The sequence below is a fragment of the Poecilia reticulata genome, chromosome 21 (genome assembly GCF_904066995.2).
Source record: "Poecilia reticulata chromosome 21, P_reticulata-male-v2, whole genome shotgun sequence".
NCBI classification, from domain to species: domain Eukaryota; kingdom Metazoa; phylum Chordata; class Actinopteri; order Cyprinodontiformes; family Poeciliidae; genus Poecilia; species Poecilia reticulata.
In genome coordinates, this window is record NC_088850.1 from 3,850,223 (window position 1) to 3,866,562 (window position 16,340).

At 38.5% G+C, this 16,340-nt stretch overlaps 1 protein-coding gene across 3 annotated transcripts in view; it reads right to left on the reverse strand.

Annotated features, from left to right (window-relative positions):
• fam184ab (family with sequence similarity 184 member Ab) overlaps positions 1-16,340 on the reverse strand; it is a 135,415-nt gene that overhangs the window by 11,142 nt on the left and 107,933 nt on the right. For 2 of the 3 annotated variants that reach the window (XM_008397242.3, XM_008397243.3), the window contains exons 16-18: positions 15,651-15,778; positions 8,072-8,256; positions 5,473-5,619 (exon numbers count right to left, since the gene is read on the reverse strand). In XM_008397242.3, coding sequence (XP_008395464.2) covers positions 5,473-5,619; positions 8,072-8,256; positions 15,651-15,778 — 460 coding nt within the window. Of the gene's footprint in view, positions 1-5,472; positions 5,620-6,670; positions 6,927-8,071; positions 8,257-15,650; positions 15,779-16,340 lie in introns of those variants that run through there. The other variant, XM_008397244.3, reaches the window with a different exon arrangement.

A 16,340-nucleotide genomic window follows, 5' to 3' on the forward strand; every position in this document is an offset into this window, starting at 1 on the left:
ACAAGACGGCTCGTCTTTGAAAAGCAGAAGTGGAGCCTCCTGGACAACCAACAAGAATGCAGCAAGTTGTTTCTGGTCGGTGCGTCAACAACAAAAAGCGTCACTTTTCTAGTGGCCATTGTACAGCAGTAAAACCAGTCGACCAAACATGCTGGAACTCTGCTGGGGTTGCTAGGTGATGGGCAGAACTCTTCCGGGGTTGCTAGGTGATGGGCAGAACTCTGCTGGGGTTGCTAGGTGACGGGCAGAACTCTGCTGGGGTTGCTAGGTGACGGGCAGAACTCTGCTGGGGTTGCTAGGTGATGGGCAGAACTCTGCTGGGGTTGCTAGGTAACAGTGGATAGCGACTTAACAACTGGGAGGTTTTTGAAACTCACCGTAAAACATTAACTTACTGCCCAAAAAAAACAGTTGGGTGTTTTTGGTCTGTTTTTATAACCCAAATAGAATGTAATTTTTGCATAATAAGTTCTCTTTAAAGCAAGCAAAAGTGCCACGGCATGAAAAACGTAATATTGAAGTTTTGGATATCTCCAAGTTAAAGTACAGACTAAAACATTTGCTTATAAACTAAAGTTCTGCCACACAAAGAATCAAATCTATGTTTGTTCTGTGTCTCTGTTTGTGTCACAGAACCTTTCCAATGTCTAAAATACCAAACTGAGGATTACAAGCCTAAATGTTCAATCAACAGCCATTGCAATTGCTTAATCTACAATATATATACAACATTAAAATCAAAAGGCACATTTGCAATTCCTGTCCCGTGATAGCCAGCCGTAACTCTGACATCGGCCAATAAAGTAAAACCAGAGCTGGAAAGTCAAACAATGGATGATGGATTTGGATACATTTTATGAAACCATGTTGCTGCAGATGATCTCTAAAGCCATTTCTGACACAAAGCATGTTGGTCTCCAGTTATTAGGAAGGCTTCAACATGACCAGAGGATGGACGTTTCTGTCATTCTCAGATGGGAAAACAGAGATGAGTTTGCTTCACTGAAGAAGAAAAAGAAATTCTCACATCTGCAGGACTTAATGAGGTTTTTCCCACCAGCAGATAATTGGTGCCATTTCCTGTGTGAGTAGAACAGAGTGCAGAAAACAACGGGGAGAAAATAGCTGTTGGCTCTTAGTGAATTCATGCCCAAGTGTTTTTACTAGCAGCTTGAACTTCAATCTGGATTTGCTAAGAGCAAAAAGAAACTGAGGCCAAATGTTCAATGTGGAGCGATTTTGCACATGAATGCAACAATGTAAGCATCCTTTCCTGAGCCTGAGGAACCAGGGGAGCCTGGGTCACGACCCGCTCCATCCCAGGCATTGTGATGCTTTTTCCTATTTCAGGCTTCGGTTTGTTTGCAGACCATCAACCTGGTTTTCTTCGACACATCCTGCAGGGTGAAAATCCACTGCAGGAGCCGCTGGTAAGAAACACGGCCCTCAAACGAGTCAGTGAAGATGCCAAGAGAGGATTTTAGTTGATGAATGGAAACTCACTTTGAGGTAAACATGAATTTCAGGAGGAAAAGATATTGTTGTGTTTTTACATTTCCTACCAGCTCAGCAGCTTGTGATGCAAGGCCTTAATGTTTGCTGTGTAGACGCAATATTTTACCACAAACAGGTTAAAGTTAGAGCTGAAACGATTAATTGATTATTGAAATACTCATGAACTAATTAAAAAAGACTATTTGCTGAAAGGACAACATATTCAGCAGTAATCAAACCAAAACTTTACAAAAAAGTATGTAAAAAACGCTCAAGTAGAAAAATATATAGAATGTGCCATTGTTTTATTGATTACTCGATTAATCGCTAAAATATACGATAGAATAATCAATTACTAAAATAATCATTAGTTGCAATTGCAAAATGAATGTTTCTCCTCAGTTTGTGCCTTTTTTAATCTGGTTCCACAATTTTTATGAAGCTGAGAGAATCCAAAGGATAGACTCACATTCCTTCACTTTCGATTAAACGATTAATCGGATTCATCACAATGAATCGATTATAGAAATAATAGTCAACTAATTTAGTGACACTGATCAGGCATAAGCTAAAGGAATGCATTTCAGTGAATAAAATGTTTATTTTCTTATTTGAATCTTCTAGTGTATTTTTAACATTGTACAAAAGAGGGTTAAATGAAAAACCTCCAGAATATCCATTTGTTTTTTCCGATTAATCGTGAGAATAATTGATTAATTGTGCGATGGATAGATTAATCGATACCTAAAATAATAAAAAGTTTACATGAATCTACAGATTATTGTACAGAGGAAGACGAGAACCAAAGATGCAGATGAGCTGAAGGTCGATATAAAAGCAAACAACTTCTAAACTATTAACTGGAAAGAGGCGAGAAACACCAGACGACTCAAACTGAGGATCTGGTTTTTGATGTGAAATATAAACTTTTTAAAGAAGTTTTTATATAAAAAATCTCAGAAAAAAACAGTAACGACCCTGTGAAGAGACTTTAAAGAGGAGTAAAGAATGGAGGAGAGTTTTCTGAAACAGAGCTGAACTCTCAGAGGCTTCAAAGTGTTTACAAGCCGTCGGCCTCGGCTTGCAAACTGTTGCCTCAGGCTTCCTTTAGCCTTTTTTATCATTTCAAAGATGAAAATAAAAATACAAATAAAACTTTACTGGATGTACACACCTTTAGGAAATGTAGAAAACTTTTATTTAGTTTGTAACTTACAGTGAAAAATCTGGATCAATATTAACTTAAAAGGTTGTTTTTGTGCACCGTAGTGATTAACGGTCAATAATTAGTGAAGGCTGCAGGTGTTCTGGTCAATTATTTGACCCAAATGGAAGATGAGACATTAAAATATGCATGAAATCCCATCAGTGCAGCCGCCTGACTGGCTGTTTGTCAGGAGGAACAAGGAGCAGCTGAAGTCGTTACAGTGATTGATCAGACGACTCAATTCGTTAGGACAGATTTGTGCTGCTCTTAATTAAATCAGTGAAAGTGAATTTGCCCCTAAGCAAAAAACACAAAAGCATCAACAGGAATTAAAGTCAGAAAGATGAAGAATAAAAACCGATGAGATTTTAGGTAAGCCATAAATTTAACCAACGCTGCGACTAACAATTATTTTAGTTGATTATTCTCACGATTGACTGATTAATCGATTAATCAGATAAGAAAATTTATACATTCTGTAGATTTTTCATTAAAGCATTGTTTATACAAGATTAGAAATATATTAAAAGATAAAAAAATAAACAATCCAATTCTTCTTTTAAATAAGAAAACAAACATTTTGTTCCCTGAAGCGCAGTAACATTTCATTGTAGCAAAGGATGAACTGCAGCTACAAACATACTTATGTTCTTAAATTAAAAGTTATTTTGATCCTGTGAACCAACTTAAAAATGCTGGAAAATGTTTTGTTTTTTTACAGGAAATGAAACCAGGGATGAGATATTTTCTCCAGGAAGGTGAGCTGCATTAAAGACTAAACTATTTTCGGTAAAGACCAGCAGGTGGCGCTGTGCTGTCACCAGAATCCGACTGAAAAGGAGGTCAGCTCTGATGAAGAGGGCGACTGCTGCCTTTCAGAACAGCAGTGTTTATTTCACTCATCCGTCTTCCTCTGACTTTCACTCTGACTCTCTTATGAATCTCAGGTTCGGTCTGTTGACATCGCCGCCAGCAACTAAAAACCTTCCACTTCCTCCGCTTTTCTTTTCCAGCATCCATTGTTTTCTCTCCTGTAGCATTTTATCTCTGACAGCCTTTTTTTCCTACACAAAACTGGCTTCAGCTAATGGCTGATGTCACCTTCATATCCCTGGAATAAATCAGTATATAAACCACTTGGATTATCAGAAACTATATATATATATACACACACACACACACACACTTTAAATAAAATCTTCATAATTTCTCTCCATGATAAATATATCTGGGTCACGTTTGATCTAAATTAGTTTCCATCTCTGCTGACATTCAGACTGATGTGCCGAAATCCAAAATATTTAATATTCTCCAGAGTCTCGGTTCTGTTTGTGCAATTTTTACAGTAAAAATATAAAAGATGATTTATGAAAAATTTCAATAGAGGCCAGACTTTAAAAAGAAAACCTACAAAAATGGCTGGAAGGAAGAAAAGCTGGACAAACAGATGGATGGAAACAGTTTTCAGACGATGTAATCAGTATGAATTGTAAAATCCTTTCGTTAAGCTCCAGAGTTTTCCAGATTTCTCAGTAAATCTGATTTAAACAAAACGTTTTGACTGAATTCGTCTCATTAATGTCCTAGCTAAAGTTTGCTCAGCATCTTGCGAAACAAAGCCCAGTTTTTAATCCCTTTCCAGCCAAATCCACAGCAGATATTGTTACTCCTTTGTTTTATTTGTATTACATGTCCACCCACTAGGGGCACCGTTATGCCAGGAGCATATGTAATGGGTTTGTGTTCTTCTTCGTTTCTCTCTGCATGTCTGTGCGTAGGATGCACATGGCGGAATAAAGCTGAGTAAAGAAACTAGTTGTTTCTATTATTTAACATTGGTAGCAGAGGATGGTTAAGACACTACCAGCACTGAAACGGGTAAACTGGTCAATAATGTGTAGATACCAAACCCCAGGTTCAAGTTCGTGCAGATCTACAGCAACAGTTTCATTGTATGTAGATGCCAATGGTAAGCCGACAGCAGGTTTGGTCTTACAATATTTTTGACACACTTCACACTGGTTCACGATGTTTTTCAGCAGACTGTCACATTCTGTGTCCTTGTTGCCTGAATTAGTCAAAAGTCTCTGTATTTTGTCAGCAGAAGCATGTCCAAACTGTTTATGAAGTTTCTCCAGAACTTTCATCTTTTCACTTGTGTTCATCTTGTCTGTTGCAGTCAGTATTTCTTCCTCATTAGCTTGCAATAGCTTATCAGAGTGAATGAAACTTCTATTCTCACTGTCCACAATGTTTACACAGTAATGACCTGAACTAGTAAAGTCCAGTTTGACAGGCTGATTAAACATCACTACACTGTCCCTTTCCATGTCCAAAACAGTCCCTGCCCTTTTCAATGAGGTCTTACTCAGTAGCAGCGGGATGTTAACAGGTACTACTTCAGTTTCAATATTACACTTTGTGTTGCCAATTTTAGCAGGTATCTTTACCTTTTTTTATGGAGTAGATGATTTTTCCATCTCCAAACTTGAAGGGCCTGTGACTTTGTGTTTCAGTCTTCACACTTTTCTTTTGTAATACAGTACTATAGTTGTCCAGCCACTCTTGTCCACAAACTGTCCTAGTGCAAGCAGTGTCTATTATTGCTGAGCCAAGACATTCTGTCATGAATATTTCCGCATCTGTTGCTGATTCTTTGGTGTACAGAGTTAAATTGCACTCTTCCACGTCTTTTGTATCATCAGCAATTTTAACACCATCAGCTTATATTCTCCGTAACAACCGAGGTCGAACTCGTTCTGCGTACGTACAGAATCTGAAGAGCCGAGATCTTGTCCTTGAGGAGCTCCTGTGCTTTGTTGAAGTCCGACAGCATGTTCTGGGTCTCCCTGCTGTGTGCGGCGCTCAGCTCCGTCAGCTCCCGCTCGTGCCTCTTCATCAGCTCCTGTTCATGAGCCCTGAGGAAGAGGAAGAGGAAGAGCTGAGCGAATCGCAGCATCGACCTGCTGAACTCTGCAGGTGGGAATCAGTGGTTGGTTTACACACACGGAACCTGAGCTGCATAAAATCAGCCCCGTTTATAAAGAAATGACGATAAAGTGCCGTTTTTTTACTTGGAAAAACATAAATATCAAGTACAGATGAATAATTCAGCATAAAAGCTCAGAATTGGGTGATGAGTTTGGGAAAAATTATGCAGGTTTTATTTTAAAATTGTTTTAAAAGTGTAAAAAAGTTCATTCAAAAACAAAATCAGATTGAAAATGTAAACAATTACCCACTTTCTGACTGAAAGCTTTAATGTTTCAGCATTTTAAAGGAGTGTGGTGTTAAGTCTGGCGCCATCTTTTGGCAAAGCCGCACACTGCAGCCGTATCCTACATAATCAGAGTAAACATGAATGGAAATCTGGTTTAATTAATTATGTTTTATCCTGTATTTTAACTAATATATAAAATAATTAATTTCATAAATGCAACTCAAATTGTAGAACAACAAAAAATATGTGACTCCATGAAGTAAAGGACATTTTTAATGGAAAGCTAACGGCTCCGGACAGACGGATGGGCATCATGTCCATCCTTCATTTCTCTTCCTTGATCTGAACCAATCAGAATTCGTTGTGGCCTTCACCGCCATCATGGCCGCCTGAATCAGGCTCTGCGCCGTTTTCCAGCGAAGCAGAACTGAAACAAATCTCCTCTCTCATCCCATCCAGCTCTGCGGCGCGGTGACGCAGACGGAAAAATAAATAAAGAAACAGAAACAGATTTCATTTTAATCTGCAAATGGCCGACGTTTCGCCTGAAGACTCAATCAGGACGCGGCGACTGCGTGCGTCTCCCGGGAGAAAACATAATTGATTGCTCTGCAGAGGAAGCGGGAGTGAGATTGGAAAAAGGAGACGCACGATGCATGGAAATAACTCAAACAACAAACTGCATGAAAACAAACAATGGCTGTAATTAAGATGAAGAGGAAAAAAAACCACCAAATGAAAGCAGTGAATGTGACGCTAAATAATTTATTACGTCAAATAAACGGTGGTGGGAGCTGATGGAGGGACGTTTGATGGAAAAAGAGAAGAAGGGATAATGAAGGAGTCTGCCGCTCACTCCCTCCGACTAGGCCGAGTCTCCCTGAGGGGCGCACATCTTCCTCTTTTTTTATTTATCAGTCTATTTTTAACCAGAATTCAGATGTTATGTAACAGAAGAGGCCTGTCAGCGAACCAACGGCGAATAACGGCGCAACAGGAGGGCGGCTGAAAAAACAGAACAAAGAGCCTTTAAACACATAAAGTTGACTGATTTCAGCTGCAGAAAACTGCAATAAAAATTCACATGGAGCCGCAGGGAGCAACACGGCTGCACATCAGGGTTTTTCATTTCACCCTAAATAACCAAGATTCCCAATTCAATGATTTACTGAGGAGAGCGAGGCGTCATCAAATATAATCAGAGGAGTTTAAAGTTAGCACCAAAAGGTTGGAGACGGATCCACTGCTCACTGGATCTAAAGGAAACCTGTAATTCGCCCTTTAACAGGGCAGGGTAGGTCTGTGGCCTAAACAAAACATGTTCGCTATACTTTATGCATAAAATTATTCTTAGATAATGAGATTTTAGTCCTCCTGGCCACGCCCCCCAACTCAACACTCACACGTAAAAACGGCTGCAAACGGATGAGCAATTATTAAAACCGCAGTACGTCTTTGAAAAGCAGAAGTGGAGCCTCCTGCACAACCAACAAGAATGGAGCAAGTGATTTCTGGATGTCAACAAAACACTTTTTACAGCGCACAAAGCCGTAAAACCAGCTGGCCAAACGTGCTGGAACTCAGCTGGGGTTGCTAGGTAACGGGGCAGGGCGTGGCTGGGGTTGCTAGGCAACGGGGCAGGGCGTGGCTGGGGTTGCTAGGTAACGGGGTTGGGCGTGGCTGGGGTTGCTAGGTAACGGGGCAGGGCGTGGCTGGGGTTGCTAGGTAACATGGAAGGTCACTTAAGAACTGGGAGGTTTTTGAAACGGCTCATTTTCCAGACACCAAAAAACATTAACTGATAAAAAGCAGCTGGATGGTTTTCTTTAAGCTCTGGCCTGTTTTTAGAAGCAGCTTAAGAGGATGTAAAAAAAAAAGAACAAAATGTGAATTTTGCTCAATAACATCTTTAACCCTTTAACATCTTTAAAAGCTTTTCTCTCAACATGATTTACTGAAACACTGAAGTTGCAGTTTTACCCCAGTCTACATTAAATAAATGTTTTACACTCTCTTAATTGATAATGTAACTCTCTAAAACACTAATAATTAATTTTAGGCTGATTTAAAAGCCTAAACTGAGGGCATCTCAAACTGGAACTGGCAGCGAACGCCAGAGGAAAACAATCATTTGGGTTTCGTCGTCGTACCGGATCTGCTGGTTGGCTTCGCTGCGGATCTTCAGCACCTCTTTGCCCTTCAGCTCCAGCTCCTTGGTCAGGGTGCTGATGTTCTCGTTGAGCGTGTGGATCTGGTGGTCCAGCTGAGCGATGTGGCTCTTCCTCTGGGAAACCTCCTCCTGCAGCTCAGAGATCCGGCTCAGCAGGTCCCGCTCCTGGAACCAGGGAAAAGTTCAGTCCGATCATCAGCGCTATGCTCTTTCTAAACGTTTGAGGTGCATCCAGGTTCAAGCACCTTCAAGGTAAGTTTTCAAACTTTTCCAGCATCACTTTACAGATGAAAACAATACAAATGGACTAAAAAAGACACTATTTTATCACATCATTTATTACTGTTACTAATGATGTTTTGTGATAAACAGCAGGGACAAAATAAACTACAATAAAATTTATTTAACAAAAAAAAAATCCAAAAATGTCAATGTTTTTTAATGTATAAAATATAAACCAAATTAGAAAAAAATAAATATTCATTACATTGAAACAATCCAAACAAACTGTTTGCTCAAATTAAACGCTTAAACACAATATATGAAGAAAATCTCTGTAGGTTTTGTGGCATTTAATAAATAGAAATAATTTAGCTAGTTTTAAATGACCTAAAATTAATGTATTAGAATGGCCTAGTCAAAGTTCTGACTTAAGTACAACTAATGAAACTTTAAAATCAACAATCAAAATTAAACCCAGCTTTTAAGTTCATCTTTCCTTTAATCCTGAAAATAGAAATAAAACGCTGATCCTTTAACAAATAAGAAATTTCTAAAAATCATGAGACGTTTGCGGCTCTAAATTAATTTTTTTGGCTTTTCTGAAAGCAAAATGTCTCTTTGGGTCGAAGGAATCGCTGAGCTTTGTGACAGAATGTTTTCCCTCAGGGAGGACGGACACAAACCCACTCAATGCAACACTTTCCTGACCCGAACCAGCAGCCTGAGGAGCTGCGTTACTGGGTTAACTGGTTTACAGACAGATGGAGGAGAAGGAACCCAGTGAGGAGGAGGAGGATGAGAGACGCCAGCGACCGAATCCAGGCGCCAGCCTGACATCCTCTCTGGAGCGAGATCAGAGGTTTCAGGAACAACATGTTGGCTCCCAATAATAAAAACCAAAGCGAAGGAATGTCAGGCCACCGTTTGGCTTCTCAAATGGACATAAAAATGGTGGAAACTGGGAGGAATTGGAGATAAAAGAGGGACAAACAGGAGGAACGTGAATTTAAGGCTGCAGCGAACGATTAGATCTGTAATTATTTTATCAACTTTCTGATGATTAATCAGGTAACAAAACAGAAGATTTTTCATTTTACCGCTTTAGCCTTTTTTTATACAATATTAGAAACACATTAAATTATGATTATTATTATTTTTTAAATAAAATTGCATTTTATTGAGTCTGTACACTCGAGTTAGTGATTAATCAGTTATTAAAATTAGTTGACGATTATTTCCACAATCAATTAATCACGATTAACCCGATTAATCGAAAGCTGAGAAATGGCTCTCCATCCTTGTCCCTTGCAAATCGAAATAAAAATTGCACAAACTTTGGAGGAATATTCATTTTAGTGCTGCAACTAACAATTATTTTATTGATTTATTATTCTATCGACTATTCTGACAATTATTGAGTGGTCGGATAAACAAAATTAATTACTGCTTTGAATGTGCTGTTTTTTCAGCAAATGGTCTTTCATTGAGTCTGTGTACTCCAGTTAACGATTACTAAATGAGTAGACGGTTACTTCCATACTCGATTAATCGTGATTAATTGTTTAATCAATAAGGTGAGGAATGCCAGTCCATCCTTCGAATCAGAAAATTTACACAGAACGTCTGGAACCAGGGAGGAACAACAGGAATTAGTGATAAAAACGGGCAGAAACGTCAGAGGAATATTTGAAGTTTCTTCCTTATTCCATCAACTATTCTGATGATTAATCGATTAGTTGACAATTATTTCAATAACTGATTCATTGTGATTCATAGCAGTTTAATCGTTTCAGCCCTAATTTATTTGAAGAGCAGTTTAAAATGCCGAGATGCTTTCCAATCTTCAACCTCGGAAACAAAAACATCCAATTATCAGAGAAAACCTGAAGCATCTTCAATCAAACAAACCCCTTAAATTAAATGTTTCCAGGTGAATATGATGTTAATTGTCTCGTTGGTTAAAATATGCCGCTTATATCCAGCTAAATGAGATTATAACAATAAGATTTTGGGTGAAGTGCTTTGAATCCGTCTGAACACAAAAGACAACGGCTCTCCAAAGATGACGGCATATAAACATGACCAGTGGGTGAAATTACTCATGGCCACCTGCTGAGCTGCTCTCTTTTCCTTCTCAGCTCCTCGGGGACTCGAGACGTTTCTGTTGTGGTGTGAAACGGAGAAGATGAGGAGCGATTTTCCTCCCAGCTGGGCGAGGAGGCAGCGGACGAACGAACGGTGCGTGGGCTCAATGAGGCGCCCACACGGACGGAGGCGACACAATGAGTCCGTTATCAGGACGTCACCACCGAGTGACGCGTCCGAAACTTCAACATGTTCTCCACTTTTAAAGGGAACCAACATGTTTTTAAACATGGTTTTGACACGTTTTAGCTCAATATTACGCCACAATGACCCCAATGAGCTAAAAACTAAACGATGTGGATGAGCCAAAACTTTATTCAGCTGAACAGAAACAAAATCTAAATAATTTTTTTACCTAAAGAGGAACGATGTAGAAATTATGCAGGATTAATATCATGTGAAAATATTGAATTTAACACCAGGAAGTTCCAACAATGGCACGATTATAGGACCAGATTGAGAAGGACCCAAGTCAGACAGTTTAAAAAGCAATTCTATAAAACACTGACGAAATGTGAATGTAAAGAAATACAGCAGATAAAACATTTTAATTCACTTAAAACAGATATTTAATCTGATTTAATGGTTCAAATTAAATGTTTATTTCAATATATAAAGTGCAGCTGTAGTAATCAGTTCCAGTGTTTTCGTGATAATTTGTAGATTTATTTCACGTTTAAACCTCCGTTTTCAAAACCCCCCCCACCCTCCTGGATAAATCAAGTTTAAATAGATATGGTTATATCTATTTTTGTAAAACTTAATAAATAAATGCAGCTGCCATTTAAGTCTAAAAACCAGACCAGCCAAGTTTACGATTAGAGGCAAAATTGTTCTTCTAATGAGGCTGGAAAAGGAGAAAACGTTTCATCTGATGCATTAGAGAATAACAAACGCTGCTGATGATTAAAAACTCACTTTAAAACATTTTAACTAATTCAACTTGAATTTAAGACAATTTATATGATTTGTGCTCAGTTTCTAAAGGCCAGATTATTTGTTTCAAACACTTTTCTCCTCTTTAAAAACCTAAACTTCTTCTTCACTTTTCTGTTCGTTCTGTAGCCGTGAAGAATAATCCCAAACAGAGAAGTCAATCTACAACAAAATAGAATCAAAGTGCTCTGATGGCCTAATCAAAGTCCAGATTTGTGGTGCAAATAGAAATAAACCGAGTTATTCCTGCTAGAAATGATTAAATATTTTCCATTCTGGCTTCATGTTTTCAGTAAAAGGTGAATCTGTGGTGTTTTTGTACAGCTGAGGTTAAACTGACATCATGTCCTGAAGTCGATTACTTTCCTTTTACCACAAACTGATAAATCCACAACTTTAGTAATGACAGTTTAAGACGGCAGCAGCTTCGAGCGTAACCTAATCGTCTATTTTAGAGCAGAGGAGTAGAAATAAAACAGAGCGTACAGCGGTGAACGGCCAGATCATTTAACACGAAGTTTCTGTTTCCTGAAACGTTTCTAAAAGCTCGGCGGGTCGCAGTCAGGCGGAGGAAGTGAAAGCAGAAAGGAAGGAGCGGTTTTAATCCGCAGCGACCAAACAGCGACTTCTGGCTTCAGAGAGATAACAGAGCCACTTGCTGGGCGACGTCCCGAAACACCGCAGACGCTTTTCTATTCCAAATCTCCTCCGGAGGCAGAAAATATCCCCTCCAAGGAACATTTTCAGGCCCAGGAAACGAGTCCTGTCGCAGAATGTTTCTGCGCTACAGAGACGGGTGATAAGGAAACCGTTTTCTCACCACGGCTGAGAACCTCAGGGTGTTTTATTGGGACTTTATGCCAGAGAAATGCAGAGTATTGGAAATGATTGATGGGGCGCAGCGTTTTAAAACATCTTACAGAAACAAATTACTTTGACCAGATTTCTTTACAAACTTCCTCAAACTCAGATTAGACGGAGTTTTAACTGGATTTATGTTTAGACTTTCTAACATTAACCTAGAGATCTGGTTTGGCATCACTTTCAATTCAACTGAAAAATAATGTATTTTAAAAAATCCTCACATTATTTTTATTTTAATTCTGTAAAGCACTTTGAAATGCCTTGCTGGTGAAATGTGCTATACAAATATAATTTGATTGATTGATTCCATGTCATATTTAAGTTACTTTCATCACTCTTAGTTTTATTTATATTTAATAAATTCTCATCTGTTACGGTTACATTTGTATTACTAATATTTAACACATTTAACACCCCTGGCAAACAATAAACCTTTGTTGCTTCCTTTTTCCATCATCAACATCAAATTTAATGTTGATTATGTTGAAGCTGTGGGAAGAAAGGATCTCCAGTAGCAGTCAGTCTCGCTACGTGTCTGAACAACCCTCTGACTGAAGCTGGAGTGGGGATATGATCCTGTTCATGCTTTGAGCTTTCTCTTCTTCCTTTTCGTACTTCAGATGTTTTTACAACTGGAAGCCGCTGACTTGCGTCTCGGAAGCTCAAACGACAAAACCTCGTTGCCATGGTTACATCCGAAAGTTTAAAAAAAAAGTGGGAGCGGAAATACGTCAAGCTGCTGCACAGCATTTAGACAGACGGAATAATTGTCCAAAAATACGCAACAATTTAATTAAAAAATTAAGAGTAAAAGATAACATTGAGATTTCTGAAGAAGAGATTATAATTAATGTAATTTCATGCTTCAGTGGATTTATATCTGGTTACTGGAAATAAAAGCAAATAATAAAGAAAAATTGGTGGAAAAACATCTATTTGTCCTTCACAGGTCCAAACCATTTGTGTTCAATATTCCTCCAAAAAAAAAAAACCAAAAAAAAAAAAAAATCGATGAAACTCATCCAGTTGAAACTTGAGGAAAAGGAACCATTGAGCAGAAAATCCTGGTTTCCACGCGGCGAGCGTTTAACCGAAGCAGAGAGAATCAGAATGAACCGTTGTTTAGGCTGCTGCTCCGAGGCGACGGAGGTTTATGAACTTCATGGGATTTAATGAACCGCCGGTTTTGAACCGAGTCAGACAACCGGCAGCAGGACGACGTGTGAAACTGACGACCTGAATGAGTTTGTGTCTGAAACGCTCCGCGGAGCCGCAGGCGTCAGAAACAAGGACTCTACGCTTCCAACACTGAAACATTCAAGGACTTTTCAAGCATTTTCAAGGGAAGTTTTCAAACTTTTCCAAAGATAAAAACAATCAATTAACTTTAAAAAAAAAAAAAAAAACTGTATAAATTCACGATTACATGATATAATTTATTACTATTATTAATGGATTTTCACAGTTTTCTACATAAGAAAATCACCTAAAATGTAACAAACCATATCTTTAAAATCCATAACTTTGTTTAACATATAAAATATAAAATGATCAATAAGTTATTGAGGCATTAAGAATAATAAACATTGAATACAAATCAACGTTCCTGCTCAAATTAAATGCTTAAATCAATTAACTAAAATCTCTAAAAGGTTTTCTGAAATAGAAATAATTTTGGAAATTACAACTGACCAAAAACAAAAAACGCTTTTCTGCTTTAACTTCAGACGGCGAGGAAGAAATGTGCCTTTTAATTAAGATGCATGATTCAAGTGGCAATAATATTTTCCAAATTTAGGCTTTTAATCAAACATTAAATTGAGCTTCATTACAGAACTGCACAGTTTGAATATCAAGCACTTTTAAGGAGTTTATTCAGAAATTAAGCACTTTCCAAACCTTAAATTTCAAGAATTTTCAAGGATTTAAACAAAAAAAACTGCAGCTCTTCAGTCTGGTTTAGTTTAACTGCAGCATCTGATTTACTGTGACTGGCAGTTCGGTTCAGACTCCAACGCTCAGATATTAACCTTTATTGACTTCTTGTCACCTCAGCAGCAAAAGATGGAGGGAATTAAAGGCAACCAGCTGCGCGTCTTTGGTAGAACATCTGAATCATGAGGTGACGAAAGAGGAACCCGTGGCGTACGAGGGTAATTAGGATGATTTACAAGCAACAGTAGGACGGTTCCCTGCAGGGCGGGGACGGTGTGTGTGTGTGTGTGGGTGTGTGTGTGCATGTGTGTGTGTGTGAGTCTGCATCCTAAAGCCTGCTCACTTCATCATTTAATCATTTCGCCATCCTCCCTCTAATTTCTGCGACTTCAAATGAAAGAAAAATGCAGCTAAACAGTGAAAGTTTCCTGCACAGATAAAAATAATATGAGTCATTAGTGAACGAGGAAACTTTTATTACTGGGGGTTTTATTCCTAAAACAGAAGATAAAGTGCCAACATTTCAGCTGTAACTGGCTTTAGTTTCCCTCGATAAAAACTATAATAAACTTTCTGTTGCTTAGGAACTCGACTAAACACCTTTTAGCTTCAGGACCGTCTCCAAATGATTTTATGTCTCTACAGTGAAATATGTAAAAAAGGTTTAGAGTCAAGGCCGACGTTTTCCAGTTTATATTATTTTTGAATGATTCAAAAGGTTAGATTTACTAACCATGAGTTCACTTAAAAAGAATCTTAGATCTGCAAAAATTATAACACACACAAATTAGAGGAAGCAATACTAAACACATGAAAAAATTAGCAGAAGCTAACGCTAAGTTTGTTTGTTGTTGGTTTGAATAAGTTTAAGCGATAAATCATTAAAAATCATGCTGTGCCATCTTCCTCCCACCACTTCCTGTTGTCGTCTTCTTCGTGGTTTCCACCAGTAGTAACATCTAGTTAATCATGTGATTCATGTGATGTGAAAAACGTGTCTTCAGTAATAAATTAAAAAACTTCCATTAAGCAAAATCATTTCCGTAATGTCAAATTGCACAATCAATAAAATCGCAGCTTTGACGACTGTCAGCCAGGATTTGATCAACACTGAAAATATCGACATCTGATGCATTTGCGGCTTTCCTAAAACTTTGAGTCATTAAAATAATCTACACTTCATTTGTCTCAGGAGGAAGTTCTTCAGGAAGCTTCCTCAGACCCGACCTTAATCACGCGATCTCGCCGCCGCCCCTCAGCGAGACGGAGAAGTCAGAGTCGTTCATCATGCGGCGCGGCTGGCAGCTTCAGCAGAAACCATTAACGTCACACTGATTATTATAGTTAAATGCTAAAACACAGTTCAGCATGCATAAATCCGCAGCTGTCAAGCCGAGATTTCTGATGGTCTGATAATGAAAGCGTGGCTGAGAACAGATCAGAGATGAAGGCTCTACCTGGGTCTGGTTGTCCTCCAGGACCTTCTCCAGCTCGGCCTTGGCAGCTGCAGACTCCTGGCGGTGGGTCTGCCGCAGGTGTTCGATGGCCGAGGCGTGGATGTGGTTCAGCTCCGATCGCAGAGAGGCTGCAGGACGACAACACAAAGGAGCTATTTATCTTTCAAGAGGAAAAAAGAGGCCGAACATGAAGGAGTTTGTTAGAAAGCTTTAGAAAGACAAACTTGGCAAGTCAAGATGGCCACTTTTTTTTAAGATGGTCATCAAGGAAAATTCTTTTTTTTTTACTAAATTTGTCAATATTTTTGTGTGTTTGGTGTCAAACTACAGCAAACAAGTTTTGAATCATAGAAATCATTTATATTTTCTTGATCTTGTGGTTACTTTTCCGTTGGACATTTTTCAAAATTGCCACCAAGGTTGTAATGGAGAAAATACGTGGTAATCGAAACATTAGGTTCACTCACCACTAGTTCGTTAAATCTCAGCTCTGCTAATGCTAGGCACAATCAAAAATTTGAAGAAGCTAATACTAAGCTGCTAAACACATAAAAAATTAGCGAAAGCTAACACTGAACCACGAACACATACAAAAAGCTGCAGAAACTAACCCTAATCCACAAAACAGATGAGAAAAATTTACAGAAGATAATAAAAAACTGTTATTAGACACATACAAATGTTCGAGGA